The sequence below is a fragment of the Phalacrocorax carbo genome, chromosome 14, assembly GCF_963921805.1.
Source record: "Phalacrocorax carbo chromosome 14, bPhaCar2.1, whole genome shotgun sequence".
In the NCBI taxonomy this organism is placed as follows: domain Eukaryota; kingdom Metazoa; phylum Chordata; class Aves; order Suliformes; family Phalacrocoracidae; genus Phalacrocorax; species Phalacrocorax carbo.
The window spans coordinates 8409798-8434168 of record NC_087526.1 but is presented as its reverse complement, the minus strand read 5'-3'; the positions used below and the strand labels follow the sequence as shown (position 1 = coordinate 8434168).

Sequence of the window (24371 nt, the reverse complement as noted above, 5' to 3'; positions counted from 1 at the left end):
GGGAGAGTCCAGAGCATCCCTGGGGACTTGCCCTGGGAAAGGGGATACCACGGTTTGGGGACCATCCCCGTAATGGGGCTCTCTGGGATCACTTGGAGTGGGCCGGATCCTCCAGCAGGGCTGGTGACAAGGGGCTTTGCCCATGGCCAGATGGCTCCGAGGAGCCCTAAGCTCCCCATAATGCCCCTCTAATTGTCCCACAGTGTGGGAGCTGGTGGCCCAGCCCAGCTGGTGCTTCTGTCCCCCTGTAGCAATGGCTTTGGGACTTCTGGATATTTTTAATCCCAGGAAGCTATTTTTGAGGGGAGAGGCTATTTTCCCTGCCCGCGGCTAATCCTGTCTTGCTTTTCAACCTTACCCAGCTATTTGCCAGGGCCTGGTGATAGGCAGCTCCCTGCCTGGGGCAGTCTGCAACCAGGAGGATGTGGGGAAGGAGGAATTGGGTAGGAAATGCTGGCAGGGATGGGGTAGTCCTGCACCCTCTGCCCTGCTCTGCCAGATCCCCACGCAGGGCTGGGGCTGCTGGGCACCTGGCCTGGCACTGGGCAATGGCACCACAGTGCCATAGAGGGGAACGTGCCCCATTTGGGGACACAAGCTGGTGGTGCCCCCCCAGCCTGCCCCACAGGAAACGGGAAGGCCATCAAAGGATGGGGATGCCAGAGGTGAGGGGGCCACGTATCCCCTGGGCGTTGTGGGGACCACGGGGTCCTGGGAGCGCCGGTGAACTAGGACTGAACTGGAACTGAACTGGAAGCAGGTGTTGGGCACATCCTGGAGCAGAGGAGCTGGTGGGGAGGAGGGGTGGGGGTGCAGGGGGCCGGGGGGACACAGCCCATGGGAGGGCACATCTGGCAGCAGAGGGGTGGCAGGAAGCATCATGCTGGCTTGGCCCCCCCGTGCTCGGCCGCCTCAGGGTCCCGGGGGGGCCATGCCGCTGCCAGATGTTGTGCAGCTGTCTCCGGCGCTTCCTCTCCCCCTGCGCCCTGCGTCCTCCGGGAAGCTCTCCCCTGCGCTTCCTCAGTGGGGAGGGCAGGGGGAGACCCCCCTGGCCCCCAGCTCCTCTGGCCCTGGCTTCCTGAGCTGCCGGGTCTGTCTGCTCCCACGTTCAGCTTTTGCTACTGGCTCATCCCTCTCATCTTCTCTCCCACCTCTCCCCGGCCCCTCGCTCCCTTTCTTACCCTGCCAGCTGCCCCCCAGCTCCCCACCCTGGGGGGTCTCGCCCCTCTGCCGCCTCCCAATCCCAGGCCGCATCCTGCACTCCAGCCTTCCACCCTGGCTGCAGAGCTCACCCCGCTCCCTGGGGCAGAGAGGAGGGAAGAGAGGCAGGAACATCGGGCATCATTTATTGCTTTTCTTCCCTCTTCTCTCCAAGCATTTTGCATTTTCCCGCAGTGCAGGGGCTGGGCTGGCCAGATCCTGTCCAGTGCCCAACCAGCCCCGGCACCATGGGCAGAGAAAAGCCAGGAGAGCCACAGTGAGCGTGGCCGTGGGCTGCCGGGGAGCGTGGGCCGTGGGAGCTGGGGAGATGCTTGTCACTGGTGGCTCATGACAACTGCGGGATGCAGATAGGATTCGGGGATTAGAGCAGCTTAGGGAGCAGGGTTTTTCCAAGAGGCAGATGGTGCTGGATGGATCCCAGGGTGAGGTTAGCAGGGTGGGAAGCAGGTCCCCAAGCAGCCCTGGGCAGGGCAGGGGGAAATCAGACAGAAGCAGGGAGGAGAAGGATTTTTGCCCAGCCCATTTCTGGACAGGAGCATGAAGGAGAGCTGGAGGACTGGATCCCCCCCAGCTCCCATGGGTGCCAGGTGCCGTTGAGGATGTCCTGCACTGACACCCAGAGCTGATCACAGACACAGTGGCAGCAGCATGGCTCTTGCACCCTGGGCCCCCCGGGGAACATCCCTTCACCCGCAGCCAGGCTGCAGAGCTCAAGGTCCCAGGGATGGGACATGGCTCCATCATCCATTGGCTGCACATCCCCTGTCCCCATGAGTGCCTGTGTCCCCATGAGCGTGCACGCTCCCAGGTCTGCGTGTCATTCTGAGAGTGCATGGGAAGCCCCAAGACCAGAGGCTTCCCCACGTCCTGCCATGTCCCCCTGTATCCCCCTGGGGGCGGCTTGGCCATGTCCCCCTGTGTTCCCCTGGGGGCGGCTTGGCCAAGGGGTTGGTGCTTGTGGGCAGGAGGGTGCTGCCATGGGGCTGGAGTGGGGCAAACCCTCCCACCCCATAGTGCTCGTGGCTCCCTGGACTCTGCTGCAACTGCAGAGATGAGCAACTTCACCCCAAACACTGTGGGGGGAATTCCGGGTGACGAGAGTGGAAACGAGAGGCGTAAGCTGGTTCAAGAGGTGATGAGGTGGGGACCAGCGAGAAACCCCGTGGCCAGGGAGGCAGTGCCAGTGCCTGGCACGGTGTGCTCAGGCAGCCCCAGGAGCTGCTTTTGAGCTGAGAGTAGCCAAACGAGCTGGGATAACAAGGCAGAAATTAAGGGACCCACTTCTAGGTGGAGGGGTGCAGTGAGGGACTCTGAAACTGGCCCCAAAGGAAGCGGGAGGAGACCGGTCGACTGTGGAGAGGAGTCTGACCTGACCTGGCCGGGCTCAGTCGCATGGCTCCAGAGGGTGTTTGGGGTGGGAGCAGTTGGGGGATCTGGCTGCAGCTGGGGAAGCCCAGCCACCAGCCAGGGAGTAACCGACACTTTCCAGGGAAGAGCAGGACCCAGGCGGGAACTTCTTGGGCAGCCTGCGGGTGCACGGGGCTTTCTGCTCAGGGCTGGAAAGTGGGCGCAGGGACCCCCCAGGGGATGCTGGAACCCCAGCCCACCTTGGGCCGCTCCATGGGACAGAGCCACGCGGTCCGTGTGTCTGCACCAAGACATCCACACTGGCGGGGAGATGGCAACGTGGGGGACATTGGGTTGGTCCAGAAAATGAGCTGGGCATCCCACAGAGGATGCTCCATATCTGGCCCATGGGCCCCACGCCTGATGTCTGTCCTCCAGCCCCAGCAGCTGCACCCACGTCCCCTCAGTTCAGTCCCACTCAAGAGTCCCTGTCCCTTCCCCAGTGACAGCAGTGGCAGCTCGGAAAGAGGAAGTGTCACCCCCGGCATCCCCCCACCGTGGCCTGGGGGCTATTTTAGGTTTGGAGAAAAGCGGAAGGCAGCACCGGGCGGGTGGCTGCTGCGGCGGCAGGCAGGCAATGCCCCAAAGCACGCAGGGGATGGTGGCAGACGGGGAAAGAGGAACGCCAACACTGCCCTGCGCCCTTTGCTCCTGCCTGGGGGATGAGGAAAGAGGATCTGTCCCACCTGAAACGTAAAAGGGTTTTTTTGGGCACACAAGGGGGGCTTGGGCAGCCCCCGGGGTGATGTCTGGGGAGTGACGCTTGTGGGGCACCCCCATGACGCTCCCAGCTCCCACCTTCATGTTCGCCAGTGCCCCAAGACCGCAAGAGCAAGGGGTGTGTTGGGGGGAGGGCTGGTGCACACACCATTTGTTAATGCTGCTTTTTGATCTTAAGAGTGCATTTTGTCACCAGTGCCCAGGTAAAGGCTATCCTGTGCGGCCGCCCGGCGTGGGCGACCAGAGCGGGCAACAGCTCTCCAAGGAAGGGTTGGGTCCATAACCACGAGTGGGGTCTGGCTCTGCTGGGGAGCCATGGATGGGTGGGTGGGTGGATGGATGGATGGATGGATGGATGGGTGGATGGATGGATGGATGGATGGATGGATGGATGGATGGATGGACAAATGGATGGACAAATGGATGGCCAGAGGAACACAAGAATGGATGGGCAGATGGACACAGGGATGCATGAATGGATGGATGGACAGATGGACAGACGGGCAGATGAATAGATGAAATGACATATGGACAGACAGGCAGCACAGTCATGCTGCACCCATGCTCCACTGGGGGCCACCCAGCTGTGCCCCCTCCCTGCTGCACCCCCGGGTGGTGCTGTGCCCCCCATCTCAGCCCAGGCACAGAGGCCATGACGGGGCTGAGGGGTGGGACAGCCCAGGGGGCTCGGTGGGGACGGGGGGCATTGCCAGGTTGTGGGATGGGAGCAGGCAGGGCCCAGGGCTGGCTGTGGGCCATCACTGCTGTGTCTGGGCACCAAGATAGCCCCACCGGCCACCCCTCCTGCACAGGGCATGCTCCGTTAGCACCTCGCGCCAGGGAATGGTTCTCAGCCGGGCAAAAAGCGTTAGGGCTCTATCAGACAGTGCACACTCACTCCCGACGGGGCTAATAGCCCCTGGCTTAATGAGCAGGAGCCAGGACTGCTCTGCTGGGCCCATTGCAGCCACAGGGAGGAGTGGCGGGGAGAGCAGAGCCCAGCCGGCTTTGCAGCAGGCAGGGAAATCTAGGTCAGGGCTTGCTTTAAAAGGGGGCATGGAGCCCAGATCGTGTTGGCTTCCAAGTGAAGCCACGGAGCAGCAGCGCCTGCCTGAACCTAGCACTGACGCAGAGCAGCCAGGAACCGTCCGTGCTCACGCAGAGCATCCCCGTCCCAGGAGCTGTGGCGGCTGAGGACGCCCATGGGTGCAGCTTCACGTCTGGGCGGCTGTTCATGCAATTCCTTGTTTTGCTGGGAAACAGCAATGATTTGTAACTCAGGCTCTGCCAGAGCTAGAAAACAACATGCTGCCCAGGGACATGCGCTTTCCAGAGACACAGAGCAATGCCTGGGCACAGGGAGATACCGCTCGCCTCCGAAACAAGATGTCCCCCAGCCTGTCAAAGCTGGCCCCCCTCCCTCCCCTCCGCCTCCACACAGCTGGAAGGGGATCAGCGAAGGGAACCGGCCCCAGGCCTGACATTTCAGCGTTCACCAACAAATAGAAAAAAAAAAGCCCCAACCGAGCAAAAAGCCCGGCAGCAGCAAAAGGGGAACCTGGGGGAACGTGGAGGGCATGAAGCCAGCACAAGCGAACTCCTCTGCAGACGGCACAGACATTTTGCCCCCAAATTACTGCCCAGCCCCGGCAAAGCCACGGTGGTTTTGAAGAAAATCAATGATCCTCCACAAAGAGGATTTTTTTTTCCTCCCCAAATGCAGGATTGGTCTCCACATCCCAACACCCTCCAAGGGCTTGGGATGGGGAATAATTAGGTTGGCAGCATGATGCATTTAATCAAAAGCCAGCACTTGAAGGAGTGAAATTAGCCGCTGGAGCAGTGGATCTTTGGAGGGCGATCCTCCGCGTCCCCATGAGGCACAGCCTGATCCCTGGCAGTGCAGCCAGGCTGGACTTGGCAGGGGCGTTTCACGCCTGGCAGAGCTGGCAGAGGCCACTGCAGCTCCCTGCGAGCCGCAGTCCTCCCAGCTCCTCCTGCCGCAGCCACCTCTCAGGGCCAGATTTTCAGGAATCCAGGCTCTGGTGAGCCCAGAACAATCCAGATTTTTCACATGGGCTCAGCGTTCGGCCACTCCCTGGGTTTCCACTGAGCCCAGCTTTAAAATGAGGCTTGCGCTGAGGCCTCAAACTCCACAGTAATCCCCCCAAAGCCCCCCAAAATAAAAGGCTGAGCTGCTAAAATGCTTCCCATCCTTTCCAAGACAAGCAGACACGTGGATTGGGCGGTGGTGATGGGCCGTGCCCAGGAAGAGCATTTCTAGGAGTGCTGGCAGGCGCTAAAGGCAAACCCTCAGCTTGGGTGGCTGAGGCGCGCTGTTGGAAGGGCTCTGAAAATTTCTTGCCCATTTCCCCATTTATATTCGCTTCCCTTTTCACACCTCGCCCTGGGCAACCCAAAGAGACCCAGTGGAAAAGGGTCTGAAAATGAAAGTAGCTGGAAACACAACTCCAAACAAGTGGGGTTTTTGATGAGACAGGTTGCAAAACTGATGGAAGCGGAGCAGCCCAGGGCTTCCCGCACCCTTCCGTGCCCTGACGCACTTCTCAGAACCAAGGCAGACATGGAGGCTGCAGCACCACTCGGGAATTTCAGCTCCTGCTCTGCTTCCAGCCCCTCCAAAATGAATGGCAGGTTTACAGCAGAGGGCTGAGCTCTGCCTGCCTGTAGCAGGGAGGTGAAACCCTCCTCTCCCGCTATCGCTTCCCCCTTTCGGTGCGGCCGCTGCCAGCTGCGGGTGGGCATCTCGTGACAAATCTGATTTTCGGGGCACATCTGGAAGCGGGTGACGGCCCCGTCCAGGGGGTCGGACACTGGCGTGGGCCGGGGGCACTGGGGTGGGCCGGGGGCGCTGGGAGAGGCCCGGGCAGCACAGTCGCCTTCCCAACTGCACGGGACCCCCGCGCCCCGCAGAGGCCGGTCGGTGGGAAGCGCGGGGACATGGCGTGGGTCGTGATCGTGGGGCATTATCTGGGTTAATGAACGAGATGAAGCGGGGGGCATGGGGGAGGCCGCCAGCACCGTCCTGCCGCGGGCCCTGAGCTCCCACCGGGGCCGGGCGAGACGGGCCGGGGCTGGGGTCCCGGAGGGGCAGGGGCTGCCCGGGGGTCGCCTGGTGGCCCAGGCCGGGGGCTCCCGGGCCCTGCCCGGCGGCGGGGTCGGGCCCGCGCGGCCCGTGCTGATGCTGCCCCCTTCCCTCCGGTCGGGCGCACGGCACCGCCGGCCTCGCCCGGCACCGCTGACCCCATGACGTCACGCCCCCCGCCCCGCCGCCGTTTCCGGTGAAGGGAGGAGGCGGCGGGAGTGGGAGGGGGGGAAGAGGGAAGGAGGCGCCGTTGTCGTGGCGACGCGATGGGTGACGTCTTCTCTCTGCGACCGTCCCCGGAAGCGGGTGGCGCGGTGCTGATTGCGTCACAGGGTGGGCGGCGGCGGCTGCTGGACGGGCCCGGGGCGCCGCCATGGAGAGCGCCAGCCAGGGTAGGGGTGGCAGCGGCCCTCGCATCCCGGTGCCGGGGGGGCGCTGTCGTGAGGGGAGAGAGGGCCTCCGGCGGGGGGGGGGCCTGCTGCCGTGCGGGGGGGCCCCTCGGGAGCTGCGGCCCCAGGGCTCCGCGGGGGGCGCTGCCGCCTCGTCCCGTGTCTCTCCCCCGTGTCGTCGTCCCCCCTCACGGCTCGCGTCCGTGTCCCCCCGCCCCAGGGCTGGTTCCCCTTCCCCAAGGCTTATGTCCCCCCCCCCTGCCCCCCCGCGCCCGAATGCTCCTGTCGTCGTGTCGTCGTTCCCCCCCCCCCCCGCCCCGAGGGCTCGTCCCACCCCGTGGCTTGTGTCCGTCCCCCCGCAAGGGCTCGTCCCCACCACGGTCTCGCGTGCGCCCCGCGGGTTATTAAGCAGCTGCCGCTGGACAGAGGGGCTGTTTCCGACGAGCAGAGCCCGGTGCTTGCGTCGCTTCTGATAGATGCTTATGGAGGAAACTCCGCCGGAGGTTTCTCTTCCCCTTTCGGTGAAGCCCCTTTCTTCACCTTTCCCATCAGGCTGCCCAGGTTTGCATAACATGCTTTGCTTGCTGGCTGCTTACTCTGTCTGCCCTCTGCTCCTTGTCTGCGACAGATATCAACCTTAACTCTCCCAACAAAGGTCTGCTGTCGGATGCCATGACGGATGTTCCCGTGGATAGCGCGGCTTCAGCCAGGACCTCTCCGCCCGAGGGGCTTACCCTTGCTGAAGAGGAGGAGTTGAGATCTGAGCTTGCCAAGGTAACGGGGCCCTCAAACGGGGTTTGTCAGCAGGGACTGTGTGCGGCTGTGGTTGTGTTCTGCTGGGAAGGAGCAAATGGGCGCCGCGGGAGCAGGGCTTGGGTTTAGTTTTTTTAATTTTGCAGTGGTGTTACTCTTGGATCTCTCAGCTAATTGTTAAAATGCGCAAAGCTGGCAGATACTTCAAACGCTGCGGTATGTTGCGTGCTGTTTCCCAGAACGACTTAATTTAGTGCTCTAAGGAAATAAGTGGCTTCTGATGCCGTGAGCTTAATCTAGGCTTTTAGCTCCATTTGCAGTGAGAAAACACTTTAGCTAAGTGGTATGCAAAAGAAACTTGTTTTTCCATAGAGAAACTGAAACAATGGAGCACTTAACGTGCCTTCTTTTTCTACCTTTTTCTCTTAAATATTTATTACACTGTGTAGGCAACTATTTTTGGTGCCTACATGGTTTTGAAGAGCTGAGAGCTTGTAATGTAATATCCTAAATTTTGGGCACCTTTGGGGTTTTAAAAGTCAGTTTATAACTTCTATCTGAAATGTAGCCAAAGATAATTGCCGCTGTTCTTTTGTAGTCCTTTCTTTCATTTGAGAATCTCATGGTGATTCTTTGACTTGTGAGTTTTAGCAAGGGAGGACTTTGCTGCTCCGGGTAGTTGCACAGATCTTGGTGAGCTGCAGTTAAAGGTAGAAATGAACCTTCTCTGCCTGGAAAAAACTTGCAAGTACTTTGAAAATGTTGTAAGAAAGATCTCTGAGGAAAAACTCTTTGACATCAGAGGAAAAGAATTATAAGATGGAAACCTTAGTTAATGAGGTTTGGCAATTGATTTTTATTTACTGTTGAAATGACAATGCTAGGAATGAGTTTTGTTAATCTTGGTGCCGTTAAGTCACCAGTACAGTGACTTTTATGGATGTTTTCCCAGTTGGAGTCTGAGCTGCAGGCCTCCCGTTCCAGCACCGTTCACATTCAGTTGAATTGTTCTGTGTGCATCCAAAGCTCCTATCAGTTCTATAAATGCATGTCAATCAAATTTTGCTGGTTTTGAGGGAGGAAGAAAGTAGGCTTAGCTTTCAGAATTTTACTGAACTGTGATTTAAGACAAGCCTCTGCCTCTCTCAAAGGTTGAAGAAGAAATTGGTACTCTCAGGCAAGTTCTGGCTGCTAAAGAGAGGCACTGTGGAGAGCTGAAGCGGAAGCTAGGTTTGACTCCCTTGGATGGGTTAAAGCAAAACCTGTCTAAAAGCTGGCATGATGTCCAAGTCTCCAACGCGTAAGTGTTGCTTGTTTTGCACATTTCACATTTAAATATGACTCCACAGTAATTATTTCCCAGCAGCATATTCCAGGGCTATTCCAAGTGGCTGGAGTCTTTTGCTCTGATGGGTATATAGAGTAAAAGGCACTTAAAACTATTTATGTAATTGTTCTTATGCGTCAGTGTCTTTATGTCAGCATAAATGGAACTTTAATATCTGTGATCTGGATAAATTTTTGCTGGATGCTGTTTCCCATTATGTTAGAGGTCTAGATTGCCACTTAACGGTTCAATTTGCCTATTTCTGCCCATTCTTTGAGACACAGGCTGCTGCTACCTTGTTCTGAACTCAGGCTCAGAGAGAAGCATAAGAAGTTTCAAAGCTCTGCTGCACAGTGTTAGTTCAAAGCCAGCTCCTGGGTTGTATAGCTTGAATTAAAAAGCCTGCACTTCCTAGGAGAAAGTTCTGTCATGTTAGTATGCATTAGGCATAGTCATCTGTGCCTGCAGAAGATCTGAAATTAGTCTGACCATTCCTGAACAGGCATTAATGGTATGGTCACTGCAGTGCTTGTGCCGAAAGGAGAGTTGGAGAGGTAAGTTTGACCCTGCAGTTGTGCCTGGATGTAAGGGACCCTCAGTACCCACAGAGATACCATTCAATCTAAAAAGTCTCATGTAGCTTAACTGGAATTTAGCACTGACAGTGCTACTGCAGACCAGATGGTTGAGCATCTCACTGTTTATTCTTTCCCTTTTTCCTCATCTTCCCTCCTACATCCCTGCTCGATTTTTGTTGTTCCTTTGTTACTGAAATCTGTGTCATTGTCTTCTAAAAAATGAATATTAAAGTTATATTCATTAACACTTTCTGTTTCTAGTTATGTGAAAACATCTGAGAAACTTGGAGAGTGGAATGACAAAGTGACACAGTCTGACTTGTGAGTGCCTCGGGCTCCTCAGCAACACCTCCTTGCTCCTTGCTGCGCTCCCCGATTTGTGCTGCTACTTGGTCTCACAGGCATCGGGGGTTGACTGGGAGCTGGAGGCATGGTGAAGCAGGACTGTTATTAGCAGCATGCCTGGCTTCCAGCTATAAGCATCCCTCAGTTGCAGAGGAGATGAGTAAACGTTACTGCTATCACCTCTCTCATGGTCTTGTTATTGCAGAAGAAAAATTCCAATCAGTTACCAGACCACATTTTATTTAAAAAAAAAAAAAAAAAGTTAAAAAACCAACCACAGTTTCCTTTTAGCTGGTCCTTGGTAGGTTAGTCTGTAATAAAATGTCTTATTAGCGGACCTCTGTCTTTACTGTGAAACTGTTTCTCTTCTCATCATTGAATGTGGTAGAAATCAGTTTGATTATTGCCTTTCTGTACAGCCACAGGAGGGAGAGAGTGCCTGAAGGCACTTACCTCTAGCTGGAAACAGGGGCTGTGCAGGTGCAAAGATACGTATTAGCTTTTGAAAGCTGCCACACCGTGGCTCTTCTGCATCGATGTGAACCTTTTTTGCTAATGTCAGCACTAGAAAGCCATGAATTTTAGTCTTTGCAGTATGTACAAGCAACAAATGCAGACAAAGAACATGTGGCTACTTTCCTCTCTAGAATATATTTAATTATATTAGACCTCTCTTCATATTAGGCATGAGTCATTCCGATTCCTGCTGCATAGCTGAACATAGGGGAGACACTGAATGTTTTCTGCACTGAAGATTCTTTCCCTTCTACATCCTGTGTTGAAGGAGATGGTTATTTAGCTAAGAGGAAAATGTGGATTGGGAGCATCCTGTCATTAGGCAAGATGTCATGGATCTCACTGGGGAGAGTTACACTTCTGGGTGACGTGAACTGCCTGCCATGTGTCACCTCCTCTGAGCCCTGCTGCGTGTGGTGCGAGCTGGTAGCAGACGCCTTCTGTAGTAGTTGTGTTTGTTCTGTACCTCCAGTGTTAATTCTCACAACCGCTAAGGTACTGTGTTCTATGTAGGGAAACATGATATCTAAAAATTAGAAAATGAAGCTAAGTTTAACCGTTTGTCCAGGTTGTGCTATATTGATAAAATACATCTTTGGGTGTGGCAGTCAGATGTTTTGGGCCTTGAGCTCAGTTCACAGCTCTGTGCTTTTAACACATAGCTGCCTCGCAGTGTGTAGGAAGGGAGCAGAAGATGCAGTCTTTCAAATCCTGGCACCTTTTAAACTGCAGGCTTTGTTTCTTTGTGCTCAGTGTTAGAATGTGCTTAAATAAGAAAGAAAACGGGGCTTAGGTGTCTCCCCACTTCTCAAACAACAGCTCTTTTCTCTCTGGCTGTAACAGAGATGGGGGGAAAGCTATTGTCAGAGAAATAAAGCCTATGATACTGTAAGTGTAGAGACACACTAATAATGTGGAATGTGTCAAAAGCGTCTGTTGTGAATCTTGGGACTGTATCTAACCTCCATTGTGTTTGTAGATATCTTTCAGCCAGCAGCACACTGGAGGACTGGAATGAAAAATTAACTCAATCAGAAGCGTGAGTGTCTTAACCTTCAGCGTTAACAAGTGCTTTCGCGACAGTCTGCTGCCACTAACATTCTGTGCCCCTGCTCACAGTCCTCTGCTTTGACTAGATCTATTTAAACATTTCTCTTTTCTAGCTTTCACTTTTTTAACCCAATAAATGCCTCTTCTGGGAGAGAGCTTTTCCTCAGGTCAGTATTTGAATGATTTCATTGTGGTCCAAGTGATACTCTTCAGATGCCTGCCTGCTCTCAGAGGAGAACTGGCTGAAGCTGCTGGGTAGCTGAGACCTGTGTGACACATGTTGTAACTTCAGCTGACAAGCTGTGGAGTAGCCAAACTGACCTCTTCTTGTTACCCTCGACATGCTCTGCAGGGAGGAGGCACTTCTCTTTGCTGTGGTACCTGATGAGAACAAATAGAGCTGTAGTGTCTAAGGCAGCTGTTCTGTCATGGTGGGGCTTCAAATGGGCTTGAACAGCTTAAACCTCACAGCTGTTACACTCCAATTATTGGCTGTGATGGCCTCTTAGCCATGTTTTTATTAAATGCCTGGAATTAAATTCTCATCTGGACTAAATTATGGAAGCATGTTATGGAAGTTGGCCTTTGTCCTGCTCACTGCATCTTTCTCACAGTATATAGGGGAATCCTTTACAGTGATGCAGTGGGGAGCAGGCAGGTAGTGTCCTTGTTTCCTGAACTGATTTAAACCATGGTAAGGTAGGTCTTAGGTAAGCCAGCTTTTCCTGTTCTCTGGAGTGGGTATGAAATTCAGTCCTTTGAGCTGGCTTGCTGTTGGCAGCGTGTGTGAGCAGAAGGTTTTCTTCATAAGATGGGTGAAAGATGAGCAGAGATAAAAAGTAGGAGTATGAGAAAAAACTTTAAAGTATGCAGATTTTACTTTCAATGTTCCGTGTACATTTTCTAGATTAAGAAGATGTAAATTGTCACTATTTCACTTGCTAAATAGAATGACCTTGTTTTTTATGCTTGCTGACAGTGTGACAGACTCCAGTGGTGTTTAATCAGAGTTTGTTCCTGGGTGTGCCTGCTAGAATAGAAAACTTCTTGTTATATCTGTTTCCTTGTACTTATTAAGCACCAGAAATGTGGCAGAAGCATGCTTTTGTAGACCACTTAAGGCCTGAATAGCTGTGGCACGCTAGTTTTCATGCTTGCTTTGGCACTAGACAGAGTGACAATTCATGCTAGCAAGGTAGATGCTGATTAAAATGGAGAGGTGAGGGAACTGAAAAGCAAGATTTGAGCAGTGTTTCAGAAAACAAACAGAATTCCTACTTCCTTTGTCTAAAGCTCAGTAAATGCGAAGAGTAAAGTTCAAGAAATCAAAGGATGAGGTTTTACTCATATGTTTTGTGTTTGTTATGCAAATGCATCCTCTTTCCTGTTTGAGCTTCTCAGCGTTATAACTAACAAGCATCCTAACTGAACTGGGAGTTGGGCCTAACTCATGACCTTTCTGTGCTTTTGTGCACTGCTGAATTTCCTGGTAGTTGCCATGTCTGGCCACAGGCTTGCCCTCTGCAAGCAGTACATAGGCAGGACAGAAATCAGCCAAATCTGTCCCTAGCTCCAGTTTCATTGTAACCTGGACGCCATATGACTTAGATGGTTTGTATACTTAGGCAGACAGCACAAATTGTGATTGCTGGAGAAGAGCAAGTGAGGGGAAGCTGATATTAATAGATAAAGGAGGATTTGAGGGTACAGGTTTGGCTCCTCCCTGTCAGGGTTTATAGAAAGCATGCAATTAAATGTCTGAATACCACAGGATGAACACCACAGGGCAGAGATAATTTCTGCAGCTTCTGCTGCAGCCAAGTCCCTGTTAGTAGACCAAGGTATTAATCAGAGCTTGTGTTTATTACTCCCAGATTTGGATTATTCTGTCTTGCTTTGTACTGGTGTTAAGGGAAGAAAGTGAGTGCTTGTGAATTTAAAGCCATGGTAAACCTGGCCAAGTCTCTTGCAGGAGAGTAGTTGCAACTTCTCGGTCAGGGCTGGGCATAGTTAAGTTGCATTAAAATCTTTTATACCTGATCCCTGGTTGTCACGGATGCTGTTCCACATGTGTGTCTGATGGCAGTTCTGGGTGAAAGAGCTTCTCATCCCAGCTGAACTTCCCTGGCTCTGCCTCCTGTGTTGCAGCAGTGGAGGTGTGCACATGCATGTGGGAGCTGTGGATGCAGGACTAGACTGGCGAGCTTATCTGGCTGCTGCTGTCTTTTTTTGTTCTTTCAGGGTTATATTTCAGTTGGATAATTTCTTTGATCTAGATCACTGTGTCAGCACAAACAGTTGTGCTGGCATCACGAAGGAGCTACTCAGGCAGAAGGAGCAGCACCTGAGTGCTAGATCTTCAGTTGTCTTAAGAATACTGCTGTCAAGTGTGGGAAATACAGTTGGAAAATCTCTGGCCTTTATCTGGTGAAGCTAGACATAATACCTGGGAGTTGGCAGTGTGTGCGTGGCACGATGGTGTCCCCTGAGTCTGTAAATTGTTCCTCTCATTGCTGCTCTGGTGCTCAGTGCTGATCTCTGAGAGTTGAGTGTGAAGCAGATGTAGAGTCAGCGCAACATATCTCAGCATGAGGTCTTGGATGTTTCTGTTAGGCAGCTGTAAATCAAATCCCATGATAGGACTCAGCCAGCCAGGGAGGAGCCTGACTGCTGAAGGCAGGGATTGACATCCTCCTCTTCCAAAGCAACTTTGGCCCTAGGGTTCAAACACAGTTGTTGCAATAGATGGCACGTGTAAGAGCAAGCAGCGTTCTTGCTGACAAGTTAAGTTTTAAATTGTCCTGCAATAACTACTTCTTGCAAAAGATCGTGCTATGGAGAAATGGTAGTGAGTCCTTGCTGTTGGGGTGCGCTCAGGTTCTTCTGCAGTCACTGAATTCAAGAGGAATTGGTCTGAAAAATGTGTAGGTTATAGGAATTTTCTTTCAGGAGCAGGAAGAGGGAAGATAAAGCTGATGCAGTTTTGCCCTGTTCTGCATCAGTCTCCTACGTTCTTGATTCAGAAATACTTGGCTGTAGTCTTAAACAAAAAAAAAGCCCAACAAACCAACATGTTGTAATTAGTATTGCGTGAATCCAGTGCAGGTGCTGTGGAATTGTCTTCCGCATTTCTGTCTGGAGAGAATGAGATGCAAGTAAGTCAGCTGACATCATGGTGCTTCTAGCCTTGGGAGCTCTGGCATGAGAGAGAATGTTAGGCTGTCCATAATGCCCTTCTAAGTATCCTAGTCAGGCAAAAAAGTAATCTCAAGCTGAAATATTTGGAATAGGGAAGCTTGGCTTAAATTGTTGAACTTGTTTTCTGGACCGAGTCTTTTTTTTTATAATTTGAAGAATGCCTTAAATCTAGATGTTAATCGTCAACTGTGGAATAGCTTAGAGAGGGTGAGTTAACGAAAGTGACGCAAAGAATCTTTGCTCCTGAGATTAGTCTCATATAAAGGAAACAAAGGTTCTCAAGTGTCTGTCTTCTCCGGCTTTGGTATGAACTCAAATGTAATCAGCTGACAAATACAAGCTGTTGGACTTATATATTGTGGTTAATGGTAACTGATAGGAAACTTCTCTACTAATTTATTTCTAAACTTCAAGTTGTGGACATAATGCTGATTCCTGCATTTCTTTTCCATACAGTTATGTTAGTCTTGCCTCTTTCCTCTATAACCTAACACTACAACAAACAGTTTAACGTCTTTAAGGCTGCAAGCATATTATTGAATAGGTTCCTAGACTTATTTTTTCAAGGAGATCAAAACTTGTAGGGCAAGTAGGCTACGATGTTATGGTATTAGAGCTTCCACATGGAAAATTGGGGAGTTTGGGGATGTTGGGGTTTTGGGTTGGTTTTTGTTTTGTTTTGGGTTGGTTGTGGGTTTTTTTGGCAAATATTTGTCAGATTTAAGAATGTGTGGTCAAAGGGGTAAAGTGAGTGTATGGAAAGGTTAATCCTGCACTTGCTGCTTTTTTAAAACTTCAAGTCATTGAACATATGCAAGACTGGAAGGGACTTTTTCAGTAAAGTGAGTGCAGCTTGCTAACCTAGCTTCTTTCCTTTAATAAGGGTTCCTTTTTCAAGATGGGGGAGAATGCTTCTTGCTTTCAGCTCCTACCTGTTAGTTCAATTTATGGTTTTTTTTCTTCCCTTTAGTTATAAGAAGACCCAGGAAACACTTTCCCAGGCAGGACAGAAGACTTCGGCAGCCCTTTCCAATGTAGGTTCTGTTATCAGCAGGAAACTTGGTGACATGAGGTAAGATTTCTGTTTTGTGCTCTGGTGCTTTGATCTTGGTTTCAAACAGTAATGAGACTTCAGACAATAACTAGGCTTTTTTCCATTTTTCTGCTTAGTTGGCAGCACATTGCTGTTGAGGGACTACCTTCTGTGTGGCCCTGTACATCGTAGTTTAGGACAGATTAAATGCTTATTAGAGACTGGTTGATGGAGTAAAACCCGGTCTAAGGCATTTAAGTTTGATTTGGCTTAGGAGAAATGACACAATGTTTTTAGCAGCCTTCCCCTTCTTGCTGTCATATGGTTTCACTGCAGCTTTTATGTCATATGTAAGAAACTAGTGTTAAAGTTTACCTTTTCCATTTGTTATTGGATTAGGGAGGTGTGTTTTCTCAGTGTTACTGTTTAGGATTAGAAAGGGGTCATCACTCCTGTGCTCTGCTATGCTTTGAAATGGGGCAAAGTCTGGATGCTGCATTTCATGCTGTTTCAAGCCCTGCATCTCAACTTTCCATGGAGAAGGGCAGCATGCCTTCCAGGCACAGTTATGTTGTGTAGATTGGAAGATATGAATTGATTCAGAAGATGATGACAACATCAAAAATCTCTTGTGGTTGATGGTTATCTAGATTCCTTAAGCAGATGACCCCTGAAGTAATTGCAGATTTAAACCTCTCTGAATTGGGAAGTGGGGGGTTAGTTCCCTTGGTTGCTGGGTGAGGTTCCTGCTCTGCGAGTTTCTCAGCTGTACAAAGTTGAAGGTGTAGAATTGGTGATTTACCTGATCTTCAGAAATTTAAGCTAAAGATTACTTTCCCCATTAATGGTGATGTCCAGGTTTTTCATGCAGAATACCTTCAACAAACTTTTCTTGGAACTGAGAGCTAATTCTGAATATGCAACCTGTGTAGGCTAGTAAGGAAGTATTCTTAGAACTTGTATGTAACATGATGTGTCAGACCTTGGATTGAATCGGTAGCTGTCATTCTTTGTAGGGAATTTCCTATTCCACTGTGGCTGGGAGTATCCAAGTGGTAAGAACTTGTTGGCCTCTGATTACATAATACTGATTTATTCTAGTTCTGTCCTCAGTTATTTACTGTGTTCCTGGAGGCTAATTTCTGGTGTTTTCAGTAGCTCCCCTCTCTGAATTTGGCAGAGGACTCACTGGCTTCCTCCTCTTTCCAGTATTCAAGTTGTAATTTTTCTTTCTTGGAAACTACCTAGTCTGTTGGAAGAAGAGATCACAGCAGACCACTATTGGCACAAGATGCGGTGGTAATAGATTTTGCTACACTGACAACAGTGAAGTAAATTTGGTGCCTGACTTCTTCAGTCTGGTCGGGCTGTTGTGGCAAAGGGATGGGAACTGTGCTTTTTGGACCAAACCAGAAACTCCTGAACCAGTGTTGCCACCAGACAAAGCTGCTTTGACAGGCTTGGTCCTGCCTGTTATCTTTAGGTTGGGGAAAACCCAGTTCACCATGCAGCTGCGGAAATGTTTGTGCCGTCCTGGGGGCAAATGATGGAGGGAAGGGATGCATGGTGGAGTGAAGAGTGTGCCCGTGCCCTGTCTTAGTGAAAACTGGCTCTGGATGCTGGCCTGGCTGACTACAAACAAGTCAGACCTTTGCAGCAATGGTATTGCTCAGCATTAGTCACCAATTTAAACACCTGTGTTCCTTTTTATAGCTAATACCTTCGGTGATGTATTATGAAACAGATGCAGCTTCTGTCTTGTAGCTTGGGAATCCTTGCCAAAGTTATTTCAGCAGGATTTGCTTTGTATATGTGGCCCTGTGGGGGAACACAGTAATGATTTTTTTAAGACTTCCCGTTTTTCTGTGTGTATATAAACAGACTTGTCTCCTGTGCTGCATTCAAGTCTTGATAATTATCATTCTGAATAAGGTTTAACTCTAAGCATAAGCTTCTGCAGGAACTACCCCATCCTTGCCAGGTGAAACTGTGAATGGTGTTCTGAGATGTGATCAGAGCTGACAAGGAGTGAAGCCTGTTGTGTTGTTGTGATCACTTCTCGGAATGAGCGGGGATGATATCTGTTCCCAGAGAATCACCGTTACAGGCCTCATAGCCTACACTGCAACCTCTGTTACTGTACTTTCTTTTTTCCTCTCACACTACAAATTCACTTGTAAAGCAGGTTTATTTTCCATCACTGGAAGTGTTGAGATAACAGAAGGGATTTCCTTGTTTAGTCAGCCTTCGCTGGTTGATAAATGCAAGGAAGGCATGACGAATGGGACAAACGCCTCTGATACACAGAAGGCGTAGTTGTAATTTCATTAAAAATGGTTGGACCAAAATGCTGTGAAATACAAGTAGTATGTTACTGGATTAAGTCTTTAGGGTTGCTGTATTCTGGTCAAAATAACTTTAAATGTTATAGCTGTGGATTGTAAGGAGACATGGTGAGGTTAATGCGGTAACTGTGCACTAACTGTATTAATGCTGTTGTGCTATTAGCTTGCCTTGAAGGGAGAAAATGTAGCTTAATTAATGGGTGGGATATTTTCAAATCTTGGCCAATTCAGCTTTTTCTGTTATCTCCACTTACAGTTAAAAAGTAAATTGGCTTTTAAACATTCTGTTCGTGCATTTTACTGACCCCAGTAAACTGCAAAACTGAAAGTGTTTTCTCTTTGTTGATAACAGCCTGCTTTGCGGTTTGTGTCCCTCAATACACTTCATCTTGTCTGATGAAGTTTGCTGTACATAATACTACAAGCAAAGTCTTTATGAAATGTTAGCCCGAGCCCCAAAGATGCCTGCAAATTCCTGAATTTATGTAAAGTTGAAATCCTTATGAAAGGAGTAGAAGGGTTACTGCTAGGTCCGGGCCAAGATACTGAACAAATGAACCGTGCTTGTGGTATTGCATACAGAGTAGCATGGTGCATGGACGTGCATTATCTGTGTTCTTCTCCTTTAAGCAAGAGTAAGAAGAAAGGTAATTCATTTCACATGCAAAGACAGCATTTCAAGGAGTCTGTCCTGCCAAAGAGCTGACTTAGATGCATGGGGAAATGAAACCACAAAGCCTAATGTCTTTGCTCTGGCTGTAAGGAAAAGCCCTTGTTCTCCTTGCCAAGTACTTCAGATCCAACTTGCCATGACTGCTCCCTGCTGCAGAGACAAAAATTATATTAAAGTGGAATAAAACACTGCCTCTGGTAGGAGAAGCCCCTTTAGAGCATCCTGGTAATCTTACTGGTAGAAGTAGGAACCTTGGTCAGTTACTTCATACTACTGAGATACTGCGTTGCAAAATCACGCATGGAAATCTGGTAACCTGGTGGGGATAGTTCACCTTGAAACCTAAAAATGGGCAACCAGGTTGTGGGGTAAACATGATACCTTTTATCCAGATACTCTTATCTTCATTATGCTGAGATACATTTGTTCTCTGAGCTGTAACTCTGAGATCTGCAAGCTTGGCAAGATAACTTGCAGGTTCCTGTTACAGAAGTTCTCGACCAGAGTTCCTAGCAATGCTGTCTTTGTAAGAGAGCTCATGGGGGTAAATGGGGGAAGGAAGTATCCTTACCAAATTAGCTAGTGCTTGTAAAACCCTCAGTTCAGGAAAACATGATCTTAAAAAAAAAAAATCACAGGAAATCAATGGATAGGGGTAGGTAAAATGGTTTGGGTTGTTGCTGCACACCTACTCCTTTCCCTCCCCAGTGCCTTGGCTCTAAGTTGCTGTTATTGTTCTCTGAAAAACATGTTAGCTTGGCTTGAGTTAATGAAAAGTAATTGGGTTTTGCTTGCTTCTGTAATTTATTCTGAGAGGCTTCCTCCTGGCTAGTTGACTTTGCCGTCCCATGAACCTATAACCATGTCAATGCTTAGTTGCTCTGCATTGAGTGTTTAGATCTGCACAAGTGTATGATTGTTGCTTTCCTTTTCTCTCTGCTGCCTGTGGCTCCTCCCAGGGCTCACCCCTTCTCGCATTCCTTTAGGTAAGATATTCTTCAAGGCTGCTGAAAGAGCAGATGTTTCTATGCCAGGCCTTTGCAGACGTTAAAGGGGAAGCTGGCTATTTAAGCCTTGCCTACACTTTTGACACAGACTGAGAAACCTACCGCAAACCAATGCCCTGTAATTGACTTCTGTATCACGGTTGCAGTTTGCAGTTTAAACACTCGTGCTCACTGTCCTGTGTCTGGAAAACTAAGTTCTGGGCTGCAGCTGTTAAATAAGGGAGGAGAGGGCTGGCTCTTACTGCTTCAGTTGTCCACAGCAGCCTGCGTGTGGACAGTAAGTGCTTAAGAACCAGGGGTACGCTGCTTTTTTACAGTGTCAGTAAAATTGTCATTTAACTTTTTCCTCCTTGTTCTGAATGCTTCCGAGTAGCAGTTACTCCATTCGCCACTCGATAAGTATGCCAGCGATGAGGTAACGTAGCAAATGCCTATGTCTCCTGAGTGGGGTCGGTGGGAGAGTACAGCTGACTCCGTTGTTACTGGGGTTTTTGTTCTGATTTGTACAACTGATTCCCTTCTTAAGCAGACCCCCCTCAGAGTATGGGGTAACCACGTCCTGCAGTCTGAGTAATTCAGGGTGGGTTTTTTATACCCAATCTCTTTTTATGGTTATTAGCACCTGTGCTGTTCTTGGGCTACACGCAGTGTAGCAACTGTACCAAAGTCTAATTGAAATTTGCAGCTTTCAGAGGTCCCTGAAAGGCAGGGATTACAGTCCTCTCTGTGTATGGCATGGCCATTGCTAATACTGAGATGAATCCGAACATGAAAGCTCAGTGACCTTCTCACGTGTCCTTGTGGTGCATTAGGTGGTGGTCTCCTTGCAGGAGAAACAACTGCCAGGGCTGGACGAGGCCCACAGAAGACCCCTATCTGTTCACCCTTATTCCAGATTGATGTAGGTTATTTTATGGGCGCAATTACAGAGCGATTCCTTGGAACAAAAATAACTGAGATGAGGCTACTCATCTCCCAGTGCTCCCACAGCCTAGCCTGGGGGAAGCAGCTCTGTATGAGTAATCGCCTGGTCTGAATGCTCGGCACAGAGCGCTCCCCTGGAATTGTTCGCAAGCAAAGAAAGAAGCCTGTTAGGTTGCCAAACAATTGACCTGGTTTTGTTTGCTAGAAATACGAAGTCCTCTGATTAATTTACTATACTGTGGTTTTTATGAGCCTTTCCTGATGCAAATGATCGCTCCTGTACTAATAAAAAATGCCCATTGGTACAGGCACATGGCCCTTCCCCTTCCTGCCTGCGGGATGTAATACAGGAAAACCTAAGCCTTTGTTTTAAACCCTTTTCAGCTTTTCCTTTCTATTATTTAAGACAACACGCTTTTAGTTGGAAGCTTTGTAAAATTAAGAGCTAGTTTCTACTCTACCTATCGTGCGTTGATTCCCTCGTGGACTAGGACTTGTTTCCCTCAACATTTTAGCTTCAGCAATTGAGTGGATTGCACATGGTATAAATGTTTTCCTTCAGAGTTTGTAGGTGGTGTATTTGTCTGCTGTGCCAGAGAGATTTGTGCCAAAGGCTGAGGAGCTGGAAGTGTTCTGGGTGTTGCTGCCGCTGCATGGGAATGGCCAGAGAGCCCAGTCGTGCTGCGCGATTTGATTTAGTTACAAACTAACTCGTCTTGATTTGTTCCTGGCTTTTTTTTTTTTCTCTTCTTTCTTCAAGGAATTCTGCAACCTTCAAGTCATTTGAAGATAGAGTTGGGACCATAAAGGTAAGAGTCTGCTTTGTCTTGTAAACGTATAGTGTGAAGCCTTATGCAGAAACTTAAATTTCTGCAGTGTTTTTCTTGTAGACTACTATTCAGGCAAATGGCCTCTCAGATATGCGAAGTCTTTGCTCCAGTAGGTGATCCTGACGAGGGGAACTGACTTGCTATGTTCAGTACTGGTTTCTTGTTATCCTAACTCTCTTCTCTCCTTTCAGTCCAGAGTGGTGGGCAGCAGAGAAAATAGCACTGATGGCCTCCATTCCCCCTCAGGAGCTGGAGACAAGCCTCCACAAGACAACACTCCTTTCTAGACCTGCGATGTGGCTTTGCACGGCTGTGCACAACTGTAAGAGCGAGCCCCCTCCCTCCCAAATCTTCACAACAGCAACAACATGCGAATCCAAGAAGGGGCTGAGAGCCAGTCTGGAGAGATCCATCATTCATTCATAGACACTGCTGCTGGATCTAAGTCAAATAAAGAGAATGCAAAGTTTTGTACACAAATAATATTTTACACTAAGGTTTGTAGATTAAATGTATCACTGCTGTCCTTTTGGGAGAGCGTGTAAGATGGAGTTTCCTTAAAGTAGCTCAGAAATGCCACTGGTATAGATAAAAAACAGTTTTCCCTTGTCTGACATAACTTGGAACAGATACATTGTCCTGAGCAGCGTGAGGAGGGCAGTTATTGGAGAAGCCAAGTGCATGGGCATCTTAGCTTCAGCTTCTGGCTATATTCTCTGTTCAGGGCATGCCATGCAGCTACTCGGTGAGCTCCCAGGCTTCTCCCGTTACTGTTTTCTCTGGCTCTCATTGGAGTAGTCTGGTAAATGGGGTAAACAGTTGGGTTTTTTTCTGGGCTCCCAAAAGGGAAACTTCACTTAGCAGCTGCCTCGTTGTTACACTAATGCTCTAGCTTTAACAAAACTAAATCTTTATTTTTAAATGCAAAGAACTTTAAAGAAATAAAGCTTAAAAAAAAAAAAGGAAGCTTTGACATCATATTAGGGAAATGCTCCCTTGAACTCTGGACTGAATTTCAAGCCTTACATCACCTTACGCTTTACTCGCTTCTGATTTTTTTTTTTCTATAGGGAAGACTGTAAGGGTAATAAAGCTGGATGTTGAGCACTGGAGTTTTGCATCATACAGTAGTAGCAGCATGCTTATAAGCCAGTTCTTGTGTTAAATTCAGTGGTGCACTCCGTCTCCTGAGTGTATGAAACTTGCTTCTCCCTTCTCAGTTTATGCCTTCGTTCTTGGAAGAATTTCTGAAGGCTGCTAGCAACAGGGGCAGATTAAAAAGGCCAAAGCTGTCTCTAGCAATACTGACACTGTGTTGGAGGGGCTCTGCTCTGCTACCCTCTCCGTGGGCTCCTCCATCTGGTACATCCGACTGTGACTGGGTGGGTTTTTCAGTTGAAAGCCGCAGCTCTAATTTTGTTTTACAAAACTGGCAGAGAGAGAATCACGGAGCTCAACCAGTTCCCCCAGGGGCTGGATGTTTTGCTCTTTTGATGTCCAGCTTCATTGCTCAGGAGCTGAAAAATTCTGAGTTTTCGTCTAGAGGCCTGATCTTATTCTAGGTAAGGTGCCTCCACATAGAAATACCTAGAGTGAGCAATTCCGTGCCTTAGAGGCGAAGTGGGACTTACTTGGGTCTTTAGACTGTACATACTCTAGGTAGTTTTAGTGGTTCATCACCCTGGAGGGACAGAACTTTCTCTGACCGCTCTTTAGAGAAGCAAGTTTTGACACTTACCTGCTGATGAATCTCCATTTCCCCCGCCCTTGCTCCCCTCCCTCTGCAGACCTGGGGTCACAGGATGAAATATTAGAAGGCAGATGTGCTAGGCAGTAGGTGGAGTGTAGAGTGTCATTTACTGGTGCTCCTTGTTTGAAACTGGCCTCCCTGCGAGGAACAGAGCCAGTGGAACAGGGACTGCTGGAGCTTGGGTATTGAACTGTTTCTATTTACAGATAAAGACTGAGGAAACTTATCAATAAAGCATTCCTTTGGGAGAAGATGGGGTGAATGTTCTTGTCTTGTTCTAACAGTACTTAAGTCTGCTCTTGGGTGCGTTATGTGAACTTGTCAGGCAAATAGCGGCTGCCTGCAGCAGCGTGAGGTGAGAAGCAACTGAAATATTGTAGTCCATCATATCCTTCTGGCTTGCTTGTCCATCAGCTCTCCGGATGCTTTCTTAGGGCGTACCAAATAATATTTACAGTCTGATGTTTCCTTTTCAAGACACCAAACTCCAGCTGGTTCCTGAGACATACCTGTGCTCAACTGAGGGCCGGTGAGCTACAAGCCCACACTTACCCTCCAAGTACCCTCTGCGTTGCCACCTGCGCTGCCGGTGCCGTAGGTGAACCACACAGATGTGCCTCCAGCTCCCCCCTCGCCGTTCTCCTGAGCTCGGAGCATAGGACCGCAGTCGCAGCAGTAACCTTGGCAGTGGGGGTGAGGCTGGAGAAACTTCTAATGTGGAAAAGCAGCAGCTGTGGTGCTGGCTCGGATTTACGGCATGATACCTCCGGGAATCGGCTTCTTGGAAGCTCTGGCAGTTGCTACTGATTTAAACAGCACGGTGCAGGGGGAGCAGCGAATGTATGACTGGAGTCAGGAGCTGCTCTCTTAAATTTAAAAGGGCAACGGAGAGCCAGCAAATAGGTTGTGAGGGAGGCCAGCAGAGCTCCATAGCTGCCCGGTGTGCTGTGCTTTCAGAGGAAGGATCCCTGACTAGGTTTGAAGCATCTGCTTGGTGCTGAGGGTTTGGTTTTGGTTTTTGTGGGGTTTGGGGTTTTTGTTTGTTTTGAGGGTTTTTCTTTTGCTACTTCTGTAATTTAAACTATACCTCTGCAACTGGGTCTGAGAGCAAAGGGCTTGGTACGATACCCAGTCCTGGAGGAGGGGTGCTGCAGGGAGCCCCCAGGCTTCGGAGCTGGGGCTGTGAGCTCTCCTGCGAG

General features: G+C 49.6%; 1 protein-coding gene across 8 annotated transcripts; it reads left to right on the top strand.

Moving 5' to 3' along the window:
- Window positions 1-6727: 6727 nt before the first annotated feature.
- Window positions 6728-23423, top strand: TPD52L2 (TPD52 like 2). Of its 8 annotated transcripts, none has more exons than XM_064465440.1 (8): window positions 6728-6846; window positions 7499-7617; window positions 8748-8896; window positions 9763-9822; window positions 11342-11401; window positions 15581-15682; window positions 21353-21401; window positions 21614-23423. In XM_064465440.1, exons 1-8 carry the CDS (start codon window positions 6828-6830, stop codon window positions 21707-21709), a joined length of 654 nt encoding a protein of 217 aa, XP_064321510.1. In that variant the 5' UTR covers window positions 6728-6827; the 3' UTR covers window positions 21710-23423. The 8 variants fall into 8 exon arrangements, with proteins under 8 accessions (XP_064321510.1, XP_064321507.1, XP_064321512.1 ...); XM_064465437.1 differs by having other exon boundaries at window positions 6743-6846; window positions 7472-7617; XM_064465436.1 differs by lacking the exon at window positions 6728-6846 and adding an exon at window positions 7270-7404.
- Window positions 23424-24371: the final 948 nt, after the last annotated feature.

Bases quoted from the DNA above. Each gene is read 5' to 3' on its own strand.
- TPD52L2 (XM_064465436.1), top strand. From the start codon at position 7,320: ATGCTTATGGAGGAAACTCCGCCGGAGGTTTCTCTTCCCCTTTCGGTG. The intron at 8,897-9,762 runs GTAAGTGTTGCT...TTCTGTTTCTAG, and splicing joins GATGTCCAAGTCTCCAACGC to TTATGTGAAAACATCTGAGA. The intron at 9,823-11,341 runs GTGAGTGCCTCG...TTGTGTTTGTAG, and splicing joins AAAGTGACACAGTCTGACTT to ATATCTTTCAGCCAGCAGCA.